This window comes from Saimiri boliviensis, chromosome 14 (genome assembly GCF_048565385.1).
Source record: "Saimiri boliviensis isolate mSaiBol1 chromosome 14, mSaiBol1.pri, whole genome shotgun sequence".
In the NCBI taxonomy this organism is placed as follows: domain Eukaryota; kingdom Metazoa; phylum Chordata; class Mammalia; order Primates; family Cebidae; genus Saimiri; species Saimiri boliviensis.
In genome coordinates, this window is record NC_133462.1 from 15,811,849 (window position 1) to 15,835,915 (window position 24,067).

Genomic DNA, 24,067 nt, shown 5'->3' on the forward strand with positions numbered 1-24,067 from the left:
AGGGAGCCGAGGAGGGGGAAGGGGACCCTGGCGGCTGTGTCCCAGTCCCGGGCCAGTGAGGCTGTGGGTCTCCCTATCCGCGCTCTGGGCGCTGTCCCTCTGGACTGTGTGTCTGGTAAACATTCCTCCCGAACTCCACTCCCCTCTCAGCTCAGCCCATGATGCCCCTCTCCCCGCCTCCACCCCCTGCCCAGCCCCAGCCAGGCCTCCTTGGCCCTCCACTCCCCCTCACTCTCACGGCCCTCTGCGGACAAGGACACACACACACACTCTCTCACTCACACTCACTCACTCACACTCTCTCTGTCTCTCTTAGACGTCATTGACACGCAGAGGCCAGGACAGGCAGAGACATGCAGAGGGACCCAGACACGCAGGGGCACGCTGCTGGGCCACAGACACACTTAGACACGCCGGGCCAGGAGCTTGATTCCTGGAGAAAACTGAGAAACAGGAGCACGCTGCCGGGTGGGCATCCATGGGGAACACTTATTTGGGAAGACATGGATCTTCAGACGCACCAACACCCACGTGGACACGTGAATGGAACACCAATATACAGGCGACACGGAAGGGGGCCTGAGTTGGAATCCCAGTGCTACCACTAACTGTGGGCTACAGACAAGGGACTGGCCTCCTGAGCCTCAGTTTGTCCATCTGTAAAATGGGAAGAAGAACAGAGTCGTTGGCCAGGCACAGTAACTCACTCCTGTTTGGGAGGCCAAGATGGGAGGATCGCTTGAGTCCAGAGGTTTGAGACCAGACTGGTCAGGGCAGTGAGACCCCTAGCTCTACAAAAAGTTTAAAAATTGCCAGGCGCAGTGGCTCAGCCTGTAATCCCAGCACTTTGGGAGGCCAAGGGGAGGGTGGTGGATCATGAGGTCAGGAGTACGAGACCAGCCTGACCAACATGGTGAAACTCCTTCTCTACTAAAAATATAAAAACTAGCTAGGCATGGTGGCAGGAGCCTGTAGACCCAGCTACTCAGGAGGCTGAGGCAGGAGGATCACTTAAACTCGGGAGGCAGAGACTGCAGTGAGCTGAGGCAGCACCACTGCACTTCAGCCTGGGACACAGAGTGACACTCCCTCTCAAAAAATAAAAAAAAAATAAAAAATAAAATTTAAAAATTAATGGGGTATCACGGCATGTGCCTGTGGTCCCAGCTACTAGGGAGGCTGGAGTGGGAGGAACGCTTGAGTCCAAGAGGTCAAGGCTGCAGTGAGCCCTGACCGTGCCATGCTCTCACCCTCTGGTGGGAGTGTGTATCTGGTCATCGCAGATCTGGTGCCTGCGCATCGGCTCTGTACCTCCCTTACTGTGCCCTGTGTGTTTGGCATGTGGAGGGCTCTGCATGCCTGGATGTCTGAGCAGGAGGAGGCCGGCATCCATGCCTCTGCTCTCGGCCACCTCTGTTTGGGTACTGGTATCCCTGGGGTGTATCATGGAGTCCTGTCTGTTTGGCCTCCTGATGTCTCTTCTGCCTACCCCTGCCCGGAGCTGCGGCCTGATCCTCCCTTCTCCTGCCTCTACTCTCACTCTTTTCTCGCATTTAGCAACCAGAGGACTGTTTCTTTTTTGTTGTTTTTGGTTTTTTTCACTCTGTCGCCCAGGCTGGAGTGCAGTGGTGCGATCTCAGCTCACTGAAACCTCCGACTCCCGGGTTCAAGTAATTCTTCTGCCTTAGTCTCCCGAGTAGCTGGGACTACAGGTGTCCGCCACCACGCCTGGCTAATTTTTGTATTTTTAGCAGAGATGGGGTTTCACCATGTTATTCAGACTGGTCTCAAACTCCTGACTTTACGATCTGCCAACCTTGGCCTCCCAAAGTATTGAGATTACAGGCGTGAGCCACCATGCCCAGCCGCTAATTTCTATGTTCTTCTTTTCTTTCTTTCTCTCTCTTTTTTTTTTTTTTTGCCATCAGTTTTGTCTCCTTTTTTTTTTTTTTTAAGGCAAGGTTTCACTATGTTGGTCAGGCTGGTCTTGAACTCCTGACCTCAGGTGATCCACCAGCTTTGGCCTCCAAAATGCTTGGATTACAGGCGTGAGCCACCACACCCGGCCCAGATTTGTCTTCTATAATTTTTGTATGTTTAGTAAAGACAGGGCTTCGTCATGTTCGCCAGGATGGTCTCCAACTCCTGACCTTAAGTGATCGGCCTGTCTCAGCCTCCCAAAGTACTGGAATTACAGGTGTGAGCCACTGTGCCCCACCTTTTCTTTGAAACGGACTTTCACTCCTGTTGCCCAGGCTGGAGTACAAATGAGCAATCTCCACTCACTGCAACCTCCAGCTCCCGGGTTCAAACAATTCTACTGCCTCAGCTTTCCTAGTAGCTGGGATTACAGGCATGCACCACCACTCCCGGCTAATTTTGTATTTTTACTAGAGACAGAGTTGGTCAGGCTGGTCTTGAACTCTTGACCTCAGGTAATTCACCTGCCTTGGCCTCCCAAAGTACTGGGATTACAGGCATGAGGCACCACGCCTGGCTCTGGCCTTTTTTTTTTTTTTTCACAGAGGTTTTCTCTGTCTCCCAGGCTGGAGCGCAGTGGTGCCATCATAGTCTACTTCAGCCTCGGCCTCCTGGGCTCAAGCAATCCTTCCCCATCAGCCTCCCAAGTATCTGGGACTACAGGCACTCACCACCATGCCCAGCTAATTTTTATATTTTTTGTAGAGACAGGGTCTCACCACATTGCCTGGGCTGGCTGGTCTCAAACTCCTGGAATTACAGGCATGTGCGACTGTGCCCAGGCACCTGCTTCACTTGTGTCTCATTTCAGTGATGGCCCCAGGATCCATCCTGTCCCCCAAGTCTGAGCACTGGAGTCCTTCTGGACACCCCAACGCTGTGCTTAGTTACCAAGTTCCATGGAGGATTCAGTTTCACAAACCTCACTCCCACCTCTCCTGGTCCCTCCCCACAGTCTCACTCTGGTCCAGCCCCATCCCTAGCTCTTACCACCTCCCAGGGCTACTGGCTTTTTTTTTTTTTTTTTTTGAGATGGAACCTTGCCCTGTCACCCAGGCTGGAATGCAGTGGCTCAATCTCTGTTCACTGCAACCTCTGCCTCCCGGGTTCAAGCAATCCTTCTGCCTCAGCCTCCTGAGTAGTTGAGATTACAGGTGTCCACCATCGTGCCAGGCTAATTTTTGTATTTTTCATAGAGATGGGGTTTCACCATGTTGGACAGGCTGGTCTTGAACTCCTGGTTTCAAGTGATCTGCCCGCCTCAGCCTCCTAAAGTGCTGGGATTACAGGCGTGAGCCACCGCACCTGGCCATGGGCTGCTGGCTTCTGTTGTTCCTTCCAACCTGTCTCCCACTCAACAGTCAGAAGGCTTCTTCCTGATCTCAAACCAAACCTTTCCCACCCCTGCCCCAGACCTTTCAGGAAAACTCTAACCTCAAGTCTATGTGACCGTCCCTTCGCCTCCCCAGTCTTCTCTCGCTTTCTCACCAAAAGAGCCCTTCTCCGAGGCCTCGGAGCAACCTCCTGCAGCCCTTGTCCCCAGCTCTGCCATCTCTTCTCCATCACATCACTGTCTGGCCCCTCCCAGTCCAATCTAGGTCCCCATGTTCTTTACTCCCAGCACACTGTCCCTTCCCTTGGCAACACTTTGCCTCAGTTATCATTAGACATTTATTGGCATGATCATGTGTCTCGCGCCTGTCTCCTCCCGCTGGCCGGGGCCTCTGCAGGGGCAGGGACTGCGTGTATTTTGGGCAGTGCTGCGTCTTCGTCACCCTGTAAAAGGCCTGCCACAAAGGGGACAATTCCTCATTGTGGCTTTTTTCTTGAGACGGAGTCTCACTCTGTCGCCCAGGCTGGGGTGCAGGGGTGGTATCTCAGCTGACTGCAAACTCCACTTCCCGGTTCAAGCACTCTGTTGTCCAGACTGAAATGCCATAGCGCCATCATAGCTTGCTGCAGATTCAAACTCCTGGGCTCAAGCGATCCTCCCGCCTCAGCCTTCCCGAGTAGCCAAGACTATGTGTGCAAGCACACGTGGCTAATAAAAAAAAAAAGTTTTTGGCCAGGTGTGGTGGCTCACGCCTGTAATCCCAGCACTTTGTGGGGCCGAGGCAGCTGGATCACGAGGTCAAGAGATTGAGACCATCCTGGTCAATGTGGCAAAACCCCGTCTCTGCTAAAAATATGAAAATTAGCTGGGCGTGATGGTGGGCACCTGTAATCCCAGTTACTTGGGAGGCTGAGACAGGGAGAATCACTTGAACCAGGAAGGCAGAGGTTGCAGCGAGCTGAGAACACACCATTGCACTCCAGCCTGGGTGACAGAGTGAGACTCTGCCTCAAAAAAAAAAAAAAAAAAAAAAAAGCCAGGCCTGTAGTCCCAGCTACTCGGGTGGCTGAGGCAGAAGAATTTCTTTTCCTTTCTCTTTTTTTTTTTTTTTTTTTTGAGACGGAGTTTCACTCCTTGGTCGCCAGGCTGGAGCTCAATGGTTTGATCTTGGCTCACTGCAACCTCTCTCCTGGGTTCAATGGTTTGATCTGGGCTCACTGCAACCTCTCTCCTGGGTTCAATGGTTTGATCTGGGCTCACTGCAACCTCTTTCCTGGGTTCAAGCGATTCTTCTGTCTCAGCCTCCTGAGTAGCTGGGACTACAGGCACGAGCTCCCACGCCCAGCTGATTTGTGTATTTTAGTAGATACGGGGTTTCACGGTGTTGCCCAGGCTGGTCTTGAACTCCTGAGCTCAGATGATCCGCCCACCTCAGCCTCTCAAAGTGCTGGAATTAAAGGTGTGAGCCATCTCACCCGGCCAGGAGAATCTCTTGAACCTGGGAGGTGGAGGTTGCAGTGAGCTGGGATTGCATCACTGCACTCCAGCCTGGGCGACAGTGAGAGACCATCCCCTGCCCCCCCAAAAATAAAAATAAAAAAAGAAACTGGCTAGGCTGAGTGGGTCACGTCTATAATCCCACACATCAGGAGGCCCAGGTGGGATGATAGCTTGAGGCTAGGAGTTTAAGACCAGCCTGGCAACATAGCCAGACCCTGTGTCTACAAAAAAAAGTTTTAAAAATTAGCCAGGTGTGCTTGCACACATAGTCTTGGCTACTTGGGGCAGCTGAGGCGGGAGGATCACTTGAACCCAGGAGTTTGAGGCTGCAGTAAGCTATGAGGGCACCACTGCATTCCAGTCTGGATGACAGAGAGAGATCCTGTCATTAAAAAGAAAAGAAAAGATGGACAGGTGTTGCTGGAGGGGCGGGCTTCTACAATGAGCAAGAAAAGTTCACATCCTCCTGGAGCTCCCATTCCAAGGGGGAAGAGAAGTAGCACTCACATAAATAGTTATGTTGCAAGATGGACAGTGAAGAAAAATAAAGCAGGGGCCGGCGAGGTGGCTCACGCCTGTAATCCCAGCACTTTGGGAGGCTGAGGCGGGCAGATCACAAGGTCAGGAGTTCAAGACCAGCCTGCCCAACATGGTGAAACCCCTCTCTACTGAAAATAGAAAAATTAGCCAGATGCAGTGGCTCACACCCGTAATCCCAGCACTTTGGGAGGCTGAGGCAGGTGGATCACGTGGTCAGGGGTTCAAGACCAGCCTGACCAACATGGTGAAACCCCATCTCTACTTAAAAATACAAAAATTAGCTGGGCGTGGTGGTGTGCACCTGTAATCCCAGCTACCTGGGAGGCTGAGGCAGGAGAGTCGCTCGAACCTGGAGGCGGAAGTTGTGGTGAGCCGGGAGCACGCCACTGCACTCCAGTCTGGGTGACAGAGCGAGACTCTGCCTCAAAAAAAAAAAAAAAAAAAAAGAAATTTACAAATAGCTCTCGTTTCCTTGTGAAGGGGAGGATGGAGGCAGTGAGTGGGAGTGGGCTTAGGGTCTGTGTCGCAAGCTAGTTCTTGTGTCCAAGAGTCTCTAGGGTCTGGATCTAGTTGGCTTCAGGCTTTCACTGGCTGAGGGAGCCCCAGGGTCCACAGTCCAGCTTGGTTTACCGTCTCCTTGTGCACTTCCCACCGCCAGACACCTTGGCCTTTTCTGGAAGTTAGGCCCAGCATGGGGCCCCAGCCTGCGCCTCCTCCCAGCTCCACATCTGGTCGTGATGTCAGCAGGCAGGGTGGGCGGTGGCCATGTTTTTCAGCTCCCGCCCAGCCTCAGGGGAGGGGTGGACTCCCCCATCCCCACCCCTTACTCACAGTGACTGACGGGTCACACACAGCAGTAGGCTAAAGGCCAGGAACAAACTTTAATTCCCAAGCCGGACCTTTAAGTCAAAAGGATGTTAGATCCAGCTCACTCCCTGACAGGGTGAATTGAAACCTGGCCCCTGTTTGGTCTTCTAGCCCCTTCCACTGGGTCTAAAGGGGACTCTGATGCCGAATAGGGACTGCAGATAAGTGAGTGAGCGTGTATGTGCGTGTGGAGGCACAGCAGGGGCTGATGTCCACATGGTGGCATAAGCAGGTGTTGCGAGTTGGGCAGGTGCTCCTCTGCTCTGAGGGTCCTCATGTGTCCAAGGTCTTTGTGCACGATTGCAGACCCAAATGTGTTTGCATTTGGGAGAATCAGGGTGCTTAAAAAAGGGGTGACTGAGGCCGGGTGGCGTGGCTCACACCTGTAATCCCAGCACTTTGGGAGACCGAGGCAGGCGGATCACTTGAGGTCAGGAGTTCGAGACCAGCCTGGCCAAATAGCAAAACCCTGTCTCTACTAAAAATACAAAAAGTAGCCATGCGTGATGGTGGGCACCTGTAATCCCAGCTACTAGGGAGGCTGAGGCAGGAGAATTGCTTGAACTTGGGAGGTGGAGGTTCCTGTGAGCCGAGATTGCGACACTGCACTCCAGTTTGGGCAACAGAGTGAGACTCTGTCTCAAAAAAAAAAAGAGGGGTGACTGAAGGCTGCAGTTTCGGAGGTGGATAGGGACCGTGCCTTGGTGGAAGGGGTGTGTCTCTTGTCGCTAAGATACTCTGGGGAGCTAGGACAATGTCATATGTGGGTAGCTGTGTGGACCAGTGGTTGGGGGTGTGTGGACATCAGTGGTCACAGGCTGGGAGCATGGTGCAGCTAAGAGAGGGAGCACGTGTTGGGCCGGTAGACAGTGATGGTCTCTCTGTGGCATGACCCGGGAAGGGACGCGACCCAGGAAGGTGTGCCAGCACCAGAGACAGGGACAGACTGAGAAGTCTGGTGAATGGAGAGGGCGTGTGAGCTGTGGACACGTGTGGCTGGTTTCTGTGGCTCGTGAAGGTGACAGCCGGCCTCCCACATATGGGCTGCAGATCCAGGGGAGTTGCACGGTGTCTGAGTCAGTGGGTTACCCGGCTACGCGCTTGTGATTGTGGATGGACTGTATTTATGTCCATGGAAAGCTAACGCAGCAGCTGCCTTATAGCCCTTGTAGTTGTGTATGGGTGTGTGGTTGTGCATCTTAGCAGCACCAGCCAAGTGAGTGAGTGGGTGTGGGACAGTCTCTGGAAAACAGCTGCAGGTGTGTAAATGTGGCTGCCGGCAGTGTTGACTCTGGAGACGCAACCCTGTCCCTGCTGGAGGGTTGTCTCCATCCTCCCATTCACAAGGAAAGTCGAGGCTGTAGGCACCATCCCGGGCACCCACCACCTCTAAGTCGCCTTCCTTCATCTGGTCTATGCAGTAGGGTCAAGGTCGGCGGGATGGACTTGCAGCTGGAAGGCTGGGGGGACGTTGAAAAGGCCACTGATGGTGGGCTTGAGGCTCAGGGTGCCCGGTGGGCACGGGCTCTCCAGGGAGAAGGCTTGCAGGATGGATGTGAAGAAGAGGAAGAGCTCTGCCTTTGCCAGGCCCTCTCCAAGGCAGACACGCTTTCCTGGGGGTTGGGGGGGAAGAGAGAGAGAGAGAGAGAGACAGAGACAGAGACAGAGAGAAAGAGAGGGCTGAGCCAGCCCTCCTCATGCCCAGGCACACAGGGAGAACAGCAGGTGGAGAGGCCAACAGTGATCCCAGGGTGCAGAAGGGTGCCCCCAGCTGGCATAGGTGCCTGGAGTTCACCAGTGCCTGCTTGTTATACCCAGGGCAGGAGCAGATACCTAAGGAGAAGGGCAGGAATGCCTCATGCTTCCTGAACCGTCCGTCTGCATCCAGGAAACGGTCTGGGTTGAACTCCTCTGGCTGTTTGAAGATGTTGGGGTCATGCAGGATGGAGCCGAGGAGCGGGTAGACCTCTGTGCCCTGAGGGGAAATAAGAATCAAGCTACGGGCCAGGTGCAGTGGCTCATACCTGTAATCCTAGCACTTTGGGAGGCCGAGGCAGGCAGATCACAAGGTCAGGAGTTCGAGACCATCCTGGCTAACATGGTAGAACTCCGTCTCTACTGGCTGGGCGCAGTGGCTTACGTCTGTAATCCTAGCAAGCACTTTGGGAGTCCGAGGTGGGTGGATCACCTGAGGTCAGGAGTTCAAGACCAGCCTCACCATCATGGTGAAACCCCATCTTAAAAACAAAAACAAAAACAAAATTAAAAAAAAAACTCCGTCTCTACTAAAAATACAAAATATTAGCTGGGCGTGGTGGCAGGCACCTGTAATCCCAGCTACTCGGGAGGCTGAGGGAGGAGAATCACTTGAACACAGGAGGCGGAGACTGCAGTGAGCTGGGATCATGACACCACACTCAGAGCGATCTGACAGAGTAAGACTCTGTCTCAAACAAACAAACAGACAAGCTACAAACCCCTTCCCACCCCAGTCTATTAGGTCCTTGAGTGTGGCGCATAAGTCTAGGGTGCCAGGGACACTAGTTCACAAAACATAACAGCATCAACATTTGTTGAGGGTTGAGTGGGGTGCGGTGGCTTGTGCCTGTAATCCTAGCTACGTGGGAGAGAAGCATTTGAGTCCAGGAGTTTGCGACCAGCCTGGGCAATATAGCACTACCTTGTCTCTATGAAAAATTAAAAAATTAGCCCGGCATGGTGGCTTGAGCCTGTGGGCTCAGCTGCTCAGGAGGCTGAGGTGGGATCACTCTGAACTCAGGAGTTCAAGGCTGCAGTGAGTTATGCTTGCATTGCTGCACTCCAGCCTGGGAGACAGAGAGAGACCCTGTTGAAAGAAAAGAGAGAGAGAGAGAACAAGATGGAGGGAGGGAGGGAGGAGAGAAAGAAAGAAAAGAGAGATAGCCGGGTGCGGTGGCTCAAGCCTGTAATCCCAGCACTTTGGGAGGCCGAGGTGGGTGGATCACGAGGTCGAGAGATCAAGACTATCCTGGTTAAAATGGTGAAACCCCGTCTCTACTAAAAATACAAAAAATTAGCTGGGCATGGTGGCACGTGCCTGTAATCCCAGCTACTCAGGAGGCTGAGGCAGGAGAATTGCCTGAACCCAGAAGGCGGAGGTTGCGGTGAGCCGAGATCGCGCCATTGCACTCCAGCCTGGGTAACAAGAGCGAAACTCCGTCTCAAAAAACAAAACAAAACAAAACAAAACAAAAAAACATGAAAGAAAAGAGAGATAAAGGGAGAGAGGGAGGGAGGGAGGAGAGAAATAAATGAAGAGAGACAGAAGGAAAGAGAAAAAAGGGGGGAGGGAGGGAGAAAGGGAAAAAAGAAAGAAAGAAAAAGGAAGACAGAAAGAAAAAAGAGCGAGCAAAGCAAAGCAAGCAGCAGCACAGCAGCGCTGGAGCCTGGCTGACGCCTTTGACTGCAGTGAAGGTGGAGGAGGCAGCCGCAGGCACTAAGCGCTGGGGTTTCTGGGGAAACATCGCCCCCTTTTGGTTCTGCATCAGAGCTGCTCCCCGGTGAAGGGCCCTGAGATTAGAGAGAGAAAGGCAGAGAAGAGAATGTGTGTCTGTAGCAGGGGCTAAGCGTCAGGAGGGCTTCCCTTAGTCCTGGACTTGCTCCTCAGTTGTCAAACTGCTTCTCCATGTGTCACCTCATTCGATTGTCCCAACCACCTTAGAAGGAGGCAGAATTAGGAGATCTGTGGGGCAGATGGGGCCCAGAGACAAAGGGCAAGAAAACGCAAACCGAAAAGAAACGGAAAGAGTAAAAAGATGCAGAAAGGGAGGCCAGGCGCGGTGGCTCACACCCGTAATCCCAGCACATTGGGAGGCCGAGGCAGGCGGATCAACTGAGCTCAGGAGTTCGAGACCAGCCTGACCAACACGGTGAAACCTCGTCTCTACTAAAAATATAAAAGTTAGCTGGATGTGGTGGCACATGCCTGTGATCCCAGCTACTCAGGAGGCTGAGGCAGGAGAATCACTTGAATCCAGGAGGTGGAGGTTGCAGTGAGCCGAGAGCACGCTGTTATACTCCAGCCTGGGCAACAGAGCAAGACTTAGTCTCCAAAAAAAAAAAAAAAAAAAAAAAGAAAGAAAAGAAAAAAAAATGCAGAAAGGGAAGGGGTGTTAGAGAGAGGAGGAGAAAAATCCAAGAGTGTGGGGGTGGGGTTGGAGGAGAGAGCGAGAGAGCGAGAGAGAGAGAGAGAGAGAGAGAGGGGCACTAAGATTAAAAAAAAAAAAGTCACTAACAGCAACCCACCCGGGCTCAGGCCCGGAGGCAGAGAACCATGGGCCGAGGCAGTACGTATACCCACCTGGGGCAGGGTGTACCCTCGGAAGCGGGTAGTTCGCGTGAGGGTGCGGGGTATTCCCATGGGCACCAGCGCCAGCAGCCGCTGCGCCTCGTGCAGAACTGCGTCGGTGTAAGGGAGGCGGGTGCGGTCCCCTAGGCTTGGTGCCTGGCCAGCCCCCAGCTCCCGAGTCAGCTCCTCCCGTACCCGCTCTGCAAGCAAGAGGATGATGGGGGTCAGGCAGGGGTAGGGCGCAGGGGTCCTCCTCCCCTCGGAAGCCCGTCTGCTTGCCTAGCTGTGGTTTGGTGGTTTGGGGTGAGGCTGACAGGTGAGGAGGAGTGGTCCTCAACCCTCAGTGAGCCCAGAGACCACACATCGTGTGTGTTGGGTGTTCTATCAATCTTCTCTCTCTCTCTCTTATCTTCTCTTTTTTTTTTTTTCTTTGAGACAGAGTCTCACTCTGTCGTCCAGGCTGGAGTGCAATGGTGCAATCTTAGCCCATCGCAACCTCTGCCTCCCAGGTTCAAGTGATTCTCCTGCCTCAGCCTCCTGAGTAGCTGGGATTACAGGTGCCCACCACCATGCCCCGCTAATTTTGTATTTTTTTGGAGAGACAGGCTTTTTCCACGTTGGTCAAGCTGGTCTCAAATTCCTGACCTCGGGTGATCCACCCACCTTGGCCTCTGGATTACAGGTGTGAGCCACCTCGCCTGGCCTGACCACACATCTTATGTGTTGGGTGTTCCATCTATCTTTTCTCTCTTTTTTTTTTTTTATTTTGAGATGGAGTTTCGCTCTTGTAGCCCAGGCTGGAGTGAAATGGCGCGATCTCAGCTCACTGCAAGCTCCCCCTCCCAGGTTCAAGTGATTCTCCTGCCTCGGCCTCCTGGGTACCTGGGATTGCAGGCAGGCACCACCACACCCAGCTAATTTTGTATTTTTAGTAGAGACGGGGTTTCTTCATGTTGGTCAGGCTGGTCTCGAAATCCTGACCACAGGTGATCTGCCTACCTCGGCCTCCCAAAGTGCTGGAATTCCAGGTGTGAGCCACCGAGCCCAGCCCCCTTTTTTTTTTTTTTTTTTTTTTGAGACAGGGTCTTATTCTGTTGCCCAGGCTGGAGTGCAACGGTGCAATGATGGCTCACTGTAGTAGCCTCCACCAAACCTCCTGGGCTCAAGTGATCCACCTCAGCCTGAGTAGCTATGACCACAGCCACACACCACCACGCCCAGCTAATTTTTCTATTTTTGGTACAGACAGGGTCTCACTATGTTGGCCAGGCTGATCTTGAACTCGTAGCCTCAAGTGATCCTCCCACCTTGGCCTCCCAAAGTGCTGTGATTACAGGCACCTGCCACCACACGCGGCTAATTTTTGTTTGTTTGTTTGTTTTGTATTTTTAGTAGAGATGTGGTTTCACTAAGTTGGCCAGGCTGGTCTTGAACTCCTGACTTTGTGAACTCCCGCCTCAGCCTCCCAAAGTGCTAGGATTATAGGTGTGAGCCACCACACCCGGCCCTTGAGCCTTTTCTTTTTTTTCTTTCCTTGAAAGCTCTTTCTTTCTTCTTTTCTTCTTCTTTTAGAGGCAGGGCTGCTGTCACCCAGGATGGAGTGCAGTGGTGCAATCATAGCCCGCTGCAGCCTCAAACTTCTGGGTTAAAGCAATCCTCCCTCCTCAGCCTTCTACCCTGTAGCTGGACTAAAGGTACATGCCATCACAAACTGCTCATCTTTTTTCTTCCTCGTTTTTGGTGGAGATGAGGTTTCACTTTATTGCCCAGTGGTCTCGAACTCCTGGTCTCAAGTGACCTTCTTCCACCTCTGCCTCCCAAAGATTTTTCTAAAATGTCAATCTGGGCCCAGTGCGGTGGCTCATGCCTCTTATCCCAGCACTTTAGGAGGTTGAGGCCGGCAGATCACTTGAGGTCGGGACTTCAAGATCAGCCTGGCCAACAGAGTGAAACCCTTCTCTACTAAACATACAAAAGTTAGCTGGGCATGGCAGCACATGCCTATAATCCCAGCTACTTAGGAGTCTGAGGCAGGAGAATCTCTTGAACCCGGGAGACGGAGGTTGCAGTGAGCCGAGATCAAACCACTGCACTCCAGCCTGGGTAACAGATTGAGACTCTGCCCCCTGACACAAAATAAATAAATAAATAAGATACCAGCCAGGCGTGGTGGCTCATGCCAGTAATCCCAGCACTTTGGGAAGCTGAAGCGGGAGGATCATGAAGTCAGGAGATTGAGACCATCCTGGCCAACATGGTGAAACCCCATCTCTACTAAAAATACAAAAATTAGCCATGCATGGTGGCATGTGCCTGTAGTTCCAGCTTCTTGGGAGGCTGAGGCAGGAGAATCACTTGAATCCAGGGGGCAAAGATTGCAGTGAGCTGAGATCGTGCCACTGCACTCCAGCCTGGTGACAGAGCAAGACTCCATCTCAATAAAATAAAATAAAATACCAATTTGACCCTGCCCTCCCCTGCTCAAAGTCATTCGATTGCTCCCCATGGCTCAGGAGAAGGCACCTAACGAGGCCTGCAGACCTCTGCCTAGTCTTTCACTCTGCCTCATACTGCAATCAGCAGCTCCCAAACTTCTTCTGCCTCCTCGAAACGCCATGCCCATTGATACCTCCAAGATCTAGCTCTGCCTGTCTGCTCCGCCCGCCCAATCTTCCCTCTAGAACCCACACTGTTTTGTTTTTATTTTTTGTTTTTCTTTTTTGAGAGGAGTCGTGTCCTATTGCCCAGCCTGGAGTGCGGTGGCGTGATCTCTGCTCACTGCAATGCCCACCTCCCAGGTTCAAGCAGTTCTCCTGCCTCAGCCTCCTGAGTATCTGGGGTTACAGGCACGTGCCACCACCCCTGGCTAATTTTTTTTGTATTATTAGTAGAGATGGCGTTTTACTCTATTGGCCAGGTTGGTTTCAAACTCCTGACCTTCTGATTCACCCACCTTGGCCTCCCAAAGTGCTGGGATTACAGGTGTGAGCCACCGTGCCCGGCCCCACGCTGTTGTTTTTTGAGACAGTGTCTCTTTCTGTCACCCAGTCTGGAGTGCAGTGGTGTGATGTCCGCTCACTGCAACCTCTACCTCCTGGGCTCAAGAATTCTCATGTCTGAGCCTCCTGAGTAGCTGGGATTACAGCTACTTGGCTAACTTTTGTATTTTCAGTAGAGATGGGGTTTCACTATGTTGGCCAGGCTGGTCTTGAACTCCTGTTCTCAAGTGATCACCACGCCTTGGCCTCCCAAAGTGCTGGGATTACAGGTGTGAGCCACCGCACCCAGCCCAGAACCCTTACTTCCATTCCCAAGGCCTGGTAGGTGAAAAACGCTCTTACTTTGGACATGAGGGTATTTCATGAGGAGCAGGAGGGTATAGCCGACCGTGGCGCTGACTGTCATTGTCCCAGCAAACAGCAAATAAATGACTGTCATCAGCATGTTCTTCTCGGTGAATTCTGTGTGTGGGTTTTGTTCCTCCTGAAAGAAACCAGGCAGAGGGGCTGAGAGACCACAGGCTTCGGGAAGTAAATGTCCAGGACAGCCATGCCTGGGGTCAGCACTACAAATTAAAGTTTTGTCAGGGGGGTTATTTATGTATTTATTATTCATTTTTTGAGATGGAGTCTCTGGCGCCCAGGCTGGAGTGCAGTGGCATGATCTTGGCTCACTGCAACCTCTGCCTCCTGAGTTCAAGCAATTCTCCTGCCTTAGCCTCCCAAGTAGCTGGGACTACAAGCATGCGCCACCACACCTGGCTCATTTTTTTTGTATTTTTAGTAGAGACGGGGTTTCACCATGTTTGCCAGGATGGTCTGGATCTCTTGATCCACCCTCCTCAGCCTTCCAAAGTGCTGGGATTACAGGTGTGGGCCACCTTGTCCAGCCATCAGGAAGTGTAGATAAATCTTGGGAAGTAAACTTTTTTTTTTTTTTTTTTTTTTTGAGACAGTCTTGCTTTGTTGCCCAGGCTGGAGTGCAGTGGCACAATCTTGGCTCACTGCAACCTCTGCCTCCCAAGTTCAAGCAGTTCTCCTGCCTCAGCCTCCCAAGTAGCTGGGATTACAGGCACCTGCCACCATACCTACTTAATTTTTTTTTTTTTAAAGGTGGGGTTTCACCATGTTGGTCAGGCTGGTCTTGAACTCCCGATCTCAGGTGATGCGCCCGCCTTGGCCTCCAAAGTGCTTGGATTACAGGCATGAGCCACTGCGCCCGGCCCCTGCTTAATTTTTGTATGTTTAGTGGAAACGGGGTTTCACCATGTTGCCCAGGCTGGTCTCAAACTCCTGACCTCAGGGGATCCACCTGCCTCGGCCTCCCAAAGTGCTGGGATTACAGGCGTGAGCTGCCACTCCCAGCCGGGAAGTAGACTCTTGATATTAGTTCTCTTTGGTTAAAATGTTTTTTAAAATGAAAGGGAATGACTACTAACAAAAACACAGAAAATTGGCCTGGCGCGGTGGCTCATGCCTGTAATCCCAGCACTTTGGGAGGCCGAGGCGGGTGGATCACGAGGTCAAGAGACCGAGACCATCCTGGTCAACATAATGAAATCCCGTCTCTACTAAAAATACAAAAAATTAGCTGGGCATGGTGGCGCGTGCCTGTAATCCCAGCTACTCAGGAGGCTGAGGCAGGAGAATTGCCTGAACCCAGGAGGCGGAGGTTGCGGTGAGCCGAGATCGCGCCATTGCACTCCAGCCTGGGTAACGAGAGCAAAACTCCGTCTCCAAAAAAAACACACAAGCCGGGCGCAGTGGCTCACGCCTGTAATCCCAGCACTTTGGGAGGCCGAGGCAGGTGGATCACGAGGTCAAGAGATCGAGACCATCCTGGTCAACATAGTGAAACCCCATCTCTACTAAAAATACAAAAAATTAGATGGGCATGGTGGCGCATGCTTGTAATCCCAGCTACTCAGGAGGCAGAGGTTGCGGTGAGCCGAGATCGCGCCATTGCACTCCAGCCTGGGTAACAAGAGCGAAACTCCATCTCAAAACAAAAAACAAAGAACAAAAAATAAAAAACACACAAAAACCAAAAAAACAAAAACAAACAAAACAAAACAAAAAAAATCCACAGAAAATTATAAGGGTTGGTGAAGATGTGGAGACTCTGAAATGCTTGTGCACCATTGGTGGGAATGTGAAGTGATGCAGCCCTGTGGAAAATCGTACAGCTGTTCCTTCAGACATCAAAAATAGGGGTGGGAGTGGTGGCTCACATCTGTAATCCTGGCCTTCTGGGAGGCTGAGGCTGGTGGATTGCTGGAGTTCAGGAGTTTGAGATCAGCCTGGGCAACACAGTGAGAATTTGTCTCTACTAAACACACAAAAAATCCGCTGGGTGTGGTGGCAAGTGCCTGTAATTCCAGCTAATCGGGAGGCTGAGGCAGGAGGATCGCTTGAGCTCAAAAGATCAGGGCTACAATGAGCTATGATTGTGCCACTGCACTGCAGCCTGGGCGACAGAGTGAGACCCTGTCTGAAAACACAAACAAACAAAAATTAGAATTATAGAATTACCGCCGGGCACGGTGGCTCACGCCTATAATCCCAGCACTTTGGGAGTCCAAGGCAGGTGGATCACCTGAGGTCGGGAGTTCAAGACCAGCCTGACCAACATGAAGAAACCCCATCTCTACTAAAAAAAAAAAAAATAATAACAAAGTTAGTTGGGTGTGGTGGTGTATGCCTGTAATCCCAGCTACTTGGGAGGCTGAGTCAGGAGAATCACTTGAACCCAGGAGGTGGAGGTTGCAGTGAGCCAAGATCATGCCATTGCACTCCAGCCTGAGTAACAGAGAGAGACTCTGTCTCAAAAAATAAAAATAAAAAGAGAAATATTATTCTCATATAATTAATAAAGTGGGCTTTATTAACATAACTTGATATTGCAAGGCTTCCTAGTAAATGACCGTAATTCACATAAAATTGTGAATTTACATGAAAGTGTGGGGAGGCTGCAGGGGGTGGGATGAAGTGATTCTGGGGATTGCTGGTATAAACCGTGGGCATGAGGCCTGAACTCAAGGGCCGAGGTGGGAGGGAAAAGAAAGAGGGGAGACAGAGAGCCCAGCAGTTCGGGGGAGGGAGAGGCAGTGAGAGCAACGCGCTGAAAGAGACAGATGGTTGCACAGAGAAGAGACATACGCTGGGCACGGTGGCCCTCGCCTGTAATTCCAGCACTTTGGGAGGCCAAGGCGGTCAGATCACAAGGTTGTGAGATCGAGACCATCCTGGCCAACATGGTGAAACCCCGCTCCACTAAAAATACAAAAATTAGCTGAGCGTGGTGGTGCACGGCTGTAGTCCCAGCTATTCAGGAGGCTGAGGCAGGAGAATTGCTTGCACCCAGGAGGCGGAGGTTGCAGTGAGCCGAGATTATGCCATTGCCCTCCAACCTGGCAACAGGGTGAGACTCTGTCTCAAAAAAAGAAAAAGAGACATACATAGCCACACAGAGACACTCGTACTCACAGAGAAATGCAGAGAGAGAAAGAGGGACCCAATCGAGGTTCCCAGGGACATCTGGTTGGGGACCCGCGAGGCCACCACCTCCATTTGGAGAGGGGGTCCCTGCACCCTTCCCGCACCTGTGCCATCTTCAGCAGGAAGGCATCAACGAGGTCACTTGCGGGGCTCGAGGCATCCAGGTTCGCCTGGTGCTGCTGCACCTGCTGGACTGTGAAGGTAGCCAAGGTGCCCACGTGGTGGAGGAGCTGCCTGTGGGGGCCTGGCAGAGGCCACAGGAACCAGGAGAACATCTCATAGGTCTGTGGGGAGAGGGGCAACTAGTTTTCATGGGACCTTGGCAGCAACCTTTAGGGAAGGTAGTTGGGGAGCGGTCCCACCCACTCACCTGACCCCCTGGGGAGCTGACTCCCAGCAGGGTACCACCAGCTGCCTGGACCAGGGCCTGGAACTCCTTATCCTCATAGGAGAAGCGGAGGCCAAAGAGGAGGGAGCAGACTACGTTGGAGGTAGCCTGGGCCAGCAGCAGGGAGGGATCGAATGGGCGTCCTGGGGGGAGTGGGGGCAGGGAGGTGAGCTTTGATGGAGCCAGGCAGAGGGGAGCAGTTTGGGACTGAACCCGACCAGAAGGAGACAGGGAGGCAGGGAAAGACAGACGAACAGACAGTGCAGGGGGAGAGCTAAACAGGCAAAGGAGACAGACAGATGGGAAAAACAAAGAGACAGACCTAGGGCCCGAGAAACAGAGGAAAGGAGTGAGAGAGAGAAGAGACAGGCCGGACGCGGTGGCTCACACCTGCAATCCCAGCACTTTGGGAGGCCGAGGCAGGCCGATCACAAGGTCAAGAGATCGAGACCATCTTGGCCAACATGGTGAAACCCCGTCTCTACTAAAAATACAAAAATTAGCCAGGCATGGTGGTGGGCACCTGTAGTCCCAGCTGAAACAGTAGAATCGCTTGAACCCGGAAGGTGGAGGTTGCAGTGAGCCAAGATTGCACCGTTGCACTCCAATATGGGCAACAGAACAAGACTCCGTCTCAAAAAAAAAAAAAAAAAAAAAAAAAAAAAAAAAAAAGAAAGAAAAGAAAAGAAAAAGAAGAGACAGAGAGATAGAGACCTAGGAAGAGTGGGATGACAGCACCAGAGATACAGAGAGAGATGTCATAACAGCCTCGGAGAGACAGCAGGGCAGAGACAGAGGGTGGGGTGACCAGAACAGAACCCCCAGCCCAGACCTAGAGTCCAAGGCTTCCCTTCCCACCCATTTCAGGACCTGAGTTGGGGCCACTGCCAGCTGCAGTGGGAGGGTCCTCCCTCTCACTCGGCTGGAGACCCTGGGGTGACCCCGCCATGCTGACCTTCTGTCCCCTGGAATGCCTCCACCAGACACTTGGCCTCCGCCTGGATCAGCTCCTCGCCTTCTCGCTTCCCCATGCCCAGGTCCCGCAGAGCAAGCATGGTAAACTTCCTCAGCTGCCTCCACCGTTCCCCGTTGGAGAAGAAAACCCCTGTGCAGAAGGCTAGACTCAGGAGGGACCGGCCCCTCTCCCCATTCCCTTTTTTTTTTTTTTTGAGATGAAGTCTCGCTCTGTCACCCAGGCTGGGGTGCAGTGGTGTGATCTCAGCTCACTGTAACCTCTGCCTTCTGGGTTCAAGCAGTTCTCCTGCCTCAGCCTCCCGAGTAGCTGGGACTACAGCTGCACACCACTGTGCTGGACTATTTTTTTTTTTTTTTTTTTTTTTTTTGAGACAGAGTCTTGCTGTATCACCCAGGCTGGAGTGCAATGGCACTATCTCGGCTCTCTGCAACCTCTACCTCCTGAGTTCAAGCAATTCTCATGCCTCAGCCTCCTGAGTAGCTGGGATTACAGGCAGCCATCATGATGCCTGGCTAATTTTTGTATTTTTGTAGAGACAGAGTTTCACCATGTTGGTCAGGCTGGTCTTGAACTCCTGACCTCAGGTGATCCACCCACCTCGGCCTCCCAAAGTGCTGGGATTACAGGCATGTGCCACCATGCCCAGCCTAATTTTTATTTTTAGCAGAGACAGGGTTTCACCTTGTTAGCCAGGATAGTCTCGATCTCCTGACCTCATGATCTGCCCAGCTCGGCCTCCCAAAGTGCTGGGATTACAAGCGTGAGCCACCATGCCTGGCCAATTCCCCCTTCTTTCTAGTAAGGTACCCTGAGGGGTATTCTTGAGGCTCCGTCCTGAGTCCATTCCAGCCTAGCCCAGGGATGAGGACTCAGTAGGTGCTCAATAAATGTGTAATCAAACTGGTTCTCCATCCTTTGCCCTTGGGTCAGGGGGACATTCTCCTGAAAAGTAGGTAGCTGGGATGACCCAGGCTCCTTCTGTTTTGTCATTATTATTGAGACGAGGTCTTGCTCTGTTGCCCAGGCTGGAGTGTAGTGGCACGATCTTGGCTTACTGCAACCTCCGCCTCCTGGGTTTTAGCAATTCTCCTGCCTCAGCATTCCAAGTAGCTGGGATTACAGGCATACGCTGTTGTCTAGGCTGGTCTCCAACTCCTAACCGGAGGTGATCCACCCGCTTCAACCTCCCACAGTGCTAGGATTACAGGTGTGATCCACTGCACCCAGCCTGTTCTGTAATTAACCAGGATGAAGGAAGAGTTCTTTCTTTCTTCTTTCCTTCCATCCACTCATCCCATCATTTCTGGAGTCCCACTGGGTCCTCTGACCCATGTAGTTTGGAGGTTGAATAGAGAAGGAGGAGGATGGAACTGCATCATTTTTCTCCTTTATCCAAGACTTCTGGTCCAGACAGACCCTCCCTGTCCAATGCCAGCCTGTTGTGGCCTCTCAGGCACTGCCCCTTGGGCATCTCCTGCCCTTTCCACACTGTCTTCCAAACTGGCCTCAGTGTCTCTCCTCTCCCTGTTTCAAGTCCCCATCCATTCCCTGGCCAGCGCCCCCCGCCTCTCCCAATCACCCCTTCCTCCCTATCCCCTGGCCCCAGCCCTGTTCCCCACCCTGGACTCCCAGCCTCCAGTTTCAGCCCCTTCAGGCAGAAACTGCAGGATCCTCCCAACTCCGACTACAGCTCTTCCCTGCTTTAAATCAACTGTTCCCAGGAAAATCAAAAGCCCAAATACTCTGGCGTGACTCACAGGCCATGCGTGACTAGGGATTTCCCTGGCTTCTCAGCTTTGTTACTTAACCCACTAAGACTGCGTTGTTCTTCTCTCACTTCCTTAAAGGGGTTACGATCCCCAGTCTAGGCCTATGATCCCGCAGTTTCCTCTGCCTGCATCACTCTCACCCCCTTCCATCCCATCCTTGGTGAACTAACTCATTCATCCTTCACGTCCCAGCTCAAATGTCACCTCCTCTGAGAAGCCTTCCCTGATTCCGTCTTTACCCACAGGCAGGTGCCTGTGCCCTGTGTTTGCTCTCAAAGCTGTGCCTCTCACTTGAGGATTCGATTCCCTCCCTCTATTGTCTTGCTGCAGTACAAGCCCGCCTCTCCGACAGTAGGAGAGGACACCACGTCTGTCAACTCTGTATACCTGGTACTCAGTACAGGAGCAGGCATAAGACCATTTTGTAAAAAACTTTTTGTGGAGGCAGGGTACGTTGCCCAGGCTTGTCTCAAACGCCTAGGATCAAGTCATCCTCCCGATTCAGCGCCTCAAAGTGCTGGGATTACAGGTGTGAGCCACCGTGCCCAGCTTCATGCATCATTTGAATGGATGAATGCTTCTCTCGAAGTCACGCTTTTGTAGGCGTTCTTCTGCCTGGAACACCCTTCCCACTCATCTTAAGAGTCTCAGCTCCAACAGCCTCTCTTCCAGGAAGACTTCCTGAATCTCCATCACCAAACAGGCTGGGTCAGGCATCTCCCCGAAATCCCTAAGGGTCCCAGGACTTCCCTCATCCTGGCCTTGACCCCTCTTGCCCCAATCCCTCCCTATCCCACCCCGACCTTTCTCCCTCTGCTTCCCCATCTTGGCCTGACCACTCTGGGTTGTCACTGTGTGGTGAGTGTGTCTCCCCACTGGCTGAGGTGCTTCCCCAGAGCACCTAGGTGTGTCTTAGTCCTGGTAGCGCCCAGCACGGGCCTCCTGCTTTCTGTTGTAAAACAGAGAACTGTGTTTATTGTTCGAGGGCTTGCCCATCGATTCCCAGCACCTCGAAAGCTCTCCGGCACCTTTCTGAGCCCTCAGGGCTTTACCTGGATCATGGATGGTGATCACTGACAGGACAACCCAGTGAAAACCTGGTGATTAGAGTGTCCACTTTGTGCCAGGCCGCCCTCACTCAGTCACTCAATCCTACATGATGGGCACTGCTTTGTTTTTTTGTTTGTTTTTTGAGGTGGAGTCTCACTCCGTTGCCCAGGCTGGAGTGCAGTGGCGTGATCTTGGCTGACTGCAACCTCTGCCTCCCGGATTCAAGTGATTCTCCTGCCTCAGCCTCCTGAGTAGCTGGGATCACAGGTGCACACCACCATGCCCAGCTACATTTTATATTTTTAATAGAGACAGGGTTTCGCCATGTTGGCCAGGCTGGTCTGGAACTCCTGATCTCAAGTGACCCATCTACCTCCACCTCCCAAAGTGCTGGGATTTCAAGCATGAGCCACTGCGCCCGGCCGATGGGCACTGTTATCACCCCATTTTACAGATAAGGAAACAGAGGCACTGAGCCGTGTGCAAAGGTCACACACCAGTAAGTGGTGGCAGGCTGTGCATAGAGGGCCTACCAGCCCTTGACTTACCATGGCCGTCAAAAGTCCGTTCCAGCATCGCTATGGTTCCTCGGCCGCTGAACTCCTCAGCCTGACCTCCCAGGGCTTCCTGCACAGCCTCCTGCCCAACCAGGACCACCACGGGCCGCCAGGGTCCCAGGTAGACGGTGAACACTGGTCCGTACTTCTTACTTAGCTGGGGGCAGGGAGGAAGAAAGAGGAGGGTGCTGTGACCTCTTCCAGCCAAGGTGTCTCCCTCATGGCCCCTGTCACTGGAGGAGCCTCCGGGTCTAGCTTCAGCACCCTCTACCCAGAACCTGCCCCCATCCCAGCAGAAATAGCTCCCTCGGGAGGCTCAGTTCTCTTTTTGCACCAGGTTCCCAGGCCTTCTCCCTTCAGTGGCATCCCCCGACTTCCTGCCATTCCCGCGTTCCCTGGATTCCTGCTGAACCCTCACCTCTGACACTGGGCAATCCAGAACCAGTGTTGGTCTCCCTTAATTCCCTATGATCCCCCCACCACCCAAATATCCAGCCACCCCTTTCAGTCACCCCTAAACTGTCAAATTCTGGAGCAGACACTGCTGAGTATTCGCCCCATCTCTCCCCCAAGGCCACACCCCTTTTTCTACCTCCTTGAAATCACCCAGAATCTTTTTGAATGGGGAACTTCGGGTCTCTTCCCACTCCCACCTGCTATCCCACAAGGCTGGGGCTGCCTCTGCCTTCTTTCCTCCCTCCCCAGTCCCAGGAACTCCCAGCTGAGCTCCACCCATCCACCCAGCCTGCATTTATTCTCTGCAGACAGATTCCTTCAGTGGGATCCCCTCTCTGAGCCTGCAATCCTCCAGCCTCCTGTCTGTCTCCAACTCCCCCCAGAGAGTCTCGCCCTTTTCTTCTTTGTCCCGTCTTTAGCATACCCCACCTGTATGGCTCCAGCTACCTCTCCCTCTGGGACGAGCCGCCAGCCGCAGCAGCTTCTCCTTGGCTGGAGGACTCCTGTCTCTCGAAGCCTCGGTCCCAGTACATCACCCTCCCAGCATTCTGCAGGCAGGGGTCTCTGCCCCTCCTCGCCCTGGTCCCCCTCCGCACGATCCTCTCTCCCAAGCACCCGTCCGCTTCTCAGCCCTGGACAACCTGCACCTGCCCCCAGCCCAGGTCACCCGCAGCCCCTTTGCCTTGGGACCCCTGCCCCTCTCTCCTCCCTAGGACCCCCGAAAAGTCCCTCGCCCTGACACTCAGGTGGCTCTCCCAGGGACCCCCCGCTCCTAGCCAGGACGCTCCCAGGGCCCCTCACCCGCATGAGCCCCGAGTACAGCGCCCCGGGCCGTAGCTGCAGGAGGTTCCCCAGCAGCGGCAGCGGCGTGGGCCCGGGGGGCAGGTGGCCTCGAGCCCGGGTCCCAGACAGCGCCAGCGTCAGCAGCAGGAGCAGCGCCAGGGCCAGCAGCAGCGTCCAGGTGCCGGTCGCCTCCATCTCGGCAGGTCGGCTCCTTCTCCTCTCCCAGGCGCTCCGCGCGGCTGGGCCAGTCAGGGGCGGGAGCCGGGCGTCTCCCTCCCCAGCGAAGTCAGGCGCGGGGCGGGGCGGCCAGCCCATCCCCCTGCCTGCTGGGCAGGCTTATCTCCCCGCCGCCGGGTTTCTCCGAACCCACGCCGCCGCCTGATGTCAGTGACTCACGCTCCAACGATGTCTCCCAGGTCACCCAGGTTTACGCGGGACTCGGGTGGCGGAGACAGCGCCTCGGGCCCCCAGATAGGGAGTAAGCAAACAGAAAAACCTGGAAGCCCGAGACTTTGGCCGCCTGGAGGCTGCCCCACCCTGCGCCCGGCGGTGACCCCGCGCCGCCCTCTCCAGCTCCTGCCTCCCTCATTGTTCGGGTGTGGGTTCGTGTGTGCGTGCGCGTATGGGGTGTCTTTGAGCCAATTTTCTCCAGTATCTTACATCTTCACGAACCAGGAGGAGGGACTTGACCTGAAGTCCAAAGGAGATAAATCGGTTGGCCCCAGGTCAACTTGGCTGAGTGGCAGAGTTAGGATTTCAACTTGGGCCAGTCACAATGATCGAGGCATTCATTCATTCACTTAGGGGCAGTTTACAGCGCGGTTAGGACGGTGATGGCTGAAGCCAGACTGCTTGAATTCACAGCCCAGCTCCTCCGTGCCACGGTTAACCTTGTAAAATGAGACTAGTTTTCAGGATTAAATAGTACTTGTACACCCGTGCAAACCATTTAAAGCAGACGCAGGTGCAGACGGAACAAGCGCTAAATAGATGGCGGCCAATATTTCTGCAACTTATTGCGGTCTTACTGTAGACAAGACCTTG

At 53.3% G+C, this 24,067-nt stretch overlaps 1 protein-coding gene across 2 annotated transcripts; it reads right to left on the reverse strand.

Annotated features, from left to right (window-relative positions):
- Positions 1 to 232: 232 nt before the first annotated feature.
- CYP2S1 (cytochrome P450 family 2 subfamily S member 1) lies at positions 233 to 23,555 on the reverse strand. 2 transcript variants are annotated; one of them, XM_074386308.1, is made up of 9 exons: positions 23,042 to 23,555; positions 21,776 to 21,941; positions 18,388 to 18,537; positions 17,415 to 17,575; positions 17,149 to 17,328; positions 13,889 to 14,030; positions 10,560 to 10,747; positions 8,054 to 8,195; positions 233 to 657 (listed from the first exon to the last, which is right to left on the reverse strand). In XM_074386308.1, the coding sequence occupies exons 1-9, from the start codon at positions 23,336 to 23,338 to the stop codon at positions 605 to 607; spliced, it is 1,479 nt and encodes a 492-aa protein (XP_074242409.1). In that variant the 5' UTR covers positions 23,339 to 23,555; the 3' UTR covers positions 233 to 604. The 2 variants fall into 2 exon arrangements, with proteins under 2 accessions (XP_074242409.1, XP_039322044.1); XM_039466110.2 differs by lacking the exon at positions 233 to 657 and adding an exon at positions 7,545 to 7,833.
- Between the last annotated feature and the right edge of the window lie 512 nt (positions 23,556 to 24,067).

What these genes read in the sequence shown, in the direction of transcription:
- CYP2S1 (XM_039466110.2), bottom strand. Translation starts at nt 23,338, where the DNA reads ATGGGCTGGCCGCCCCGCCCCGCGCCTGACTTCGCTGGGGAGGGAGAC. An exon ending in ACGGACTTTTGACGGCCATG is followed by an intron (nt 18,538 to 21,775) that starts GTAAGTCAAGGG and finishes CCTTCTGCACAG; the next exon opens with GGGTTTTCTTCTCCAACGGG. An exon ending in GAGGGTACACCCTGCCCCAG is followed by an intron (nt 8,196 to 10,559) that starts GTGGGTATACGT and finishes ATTTCCCCTCAG; the next exon opens with GGCACAGAGGTCTACCCGCT.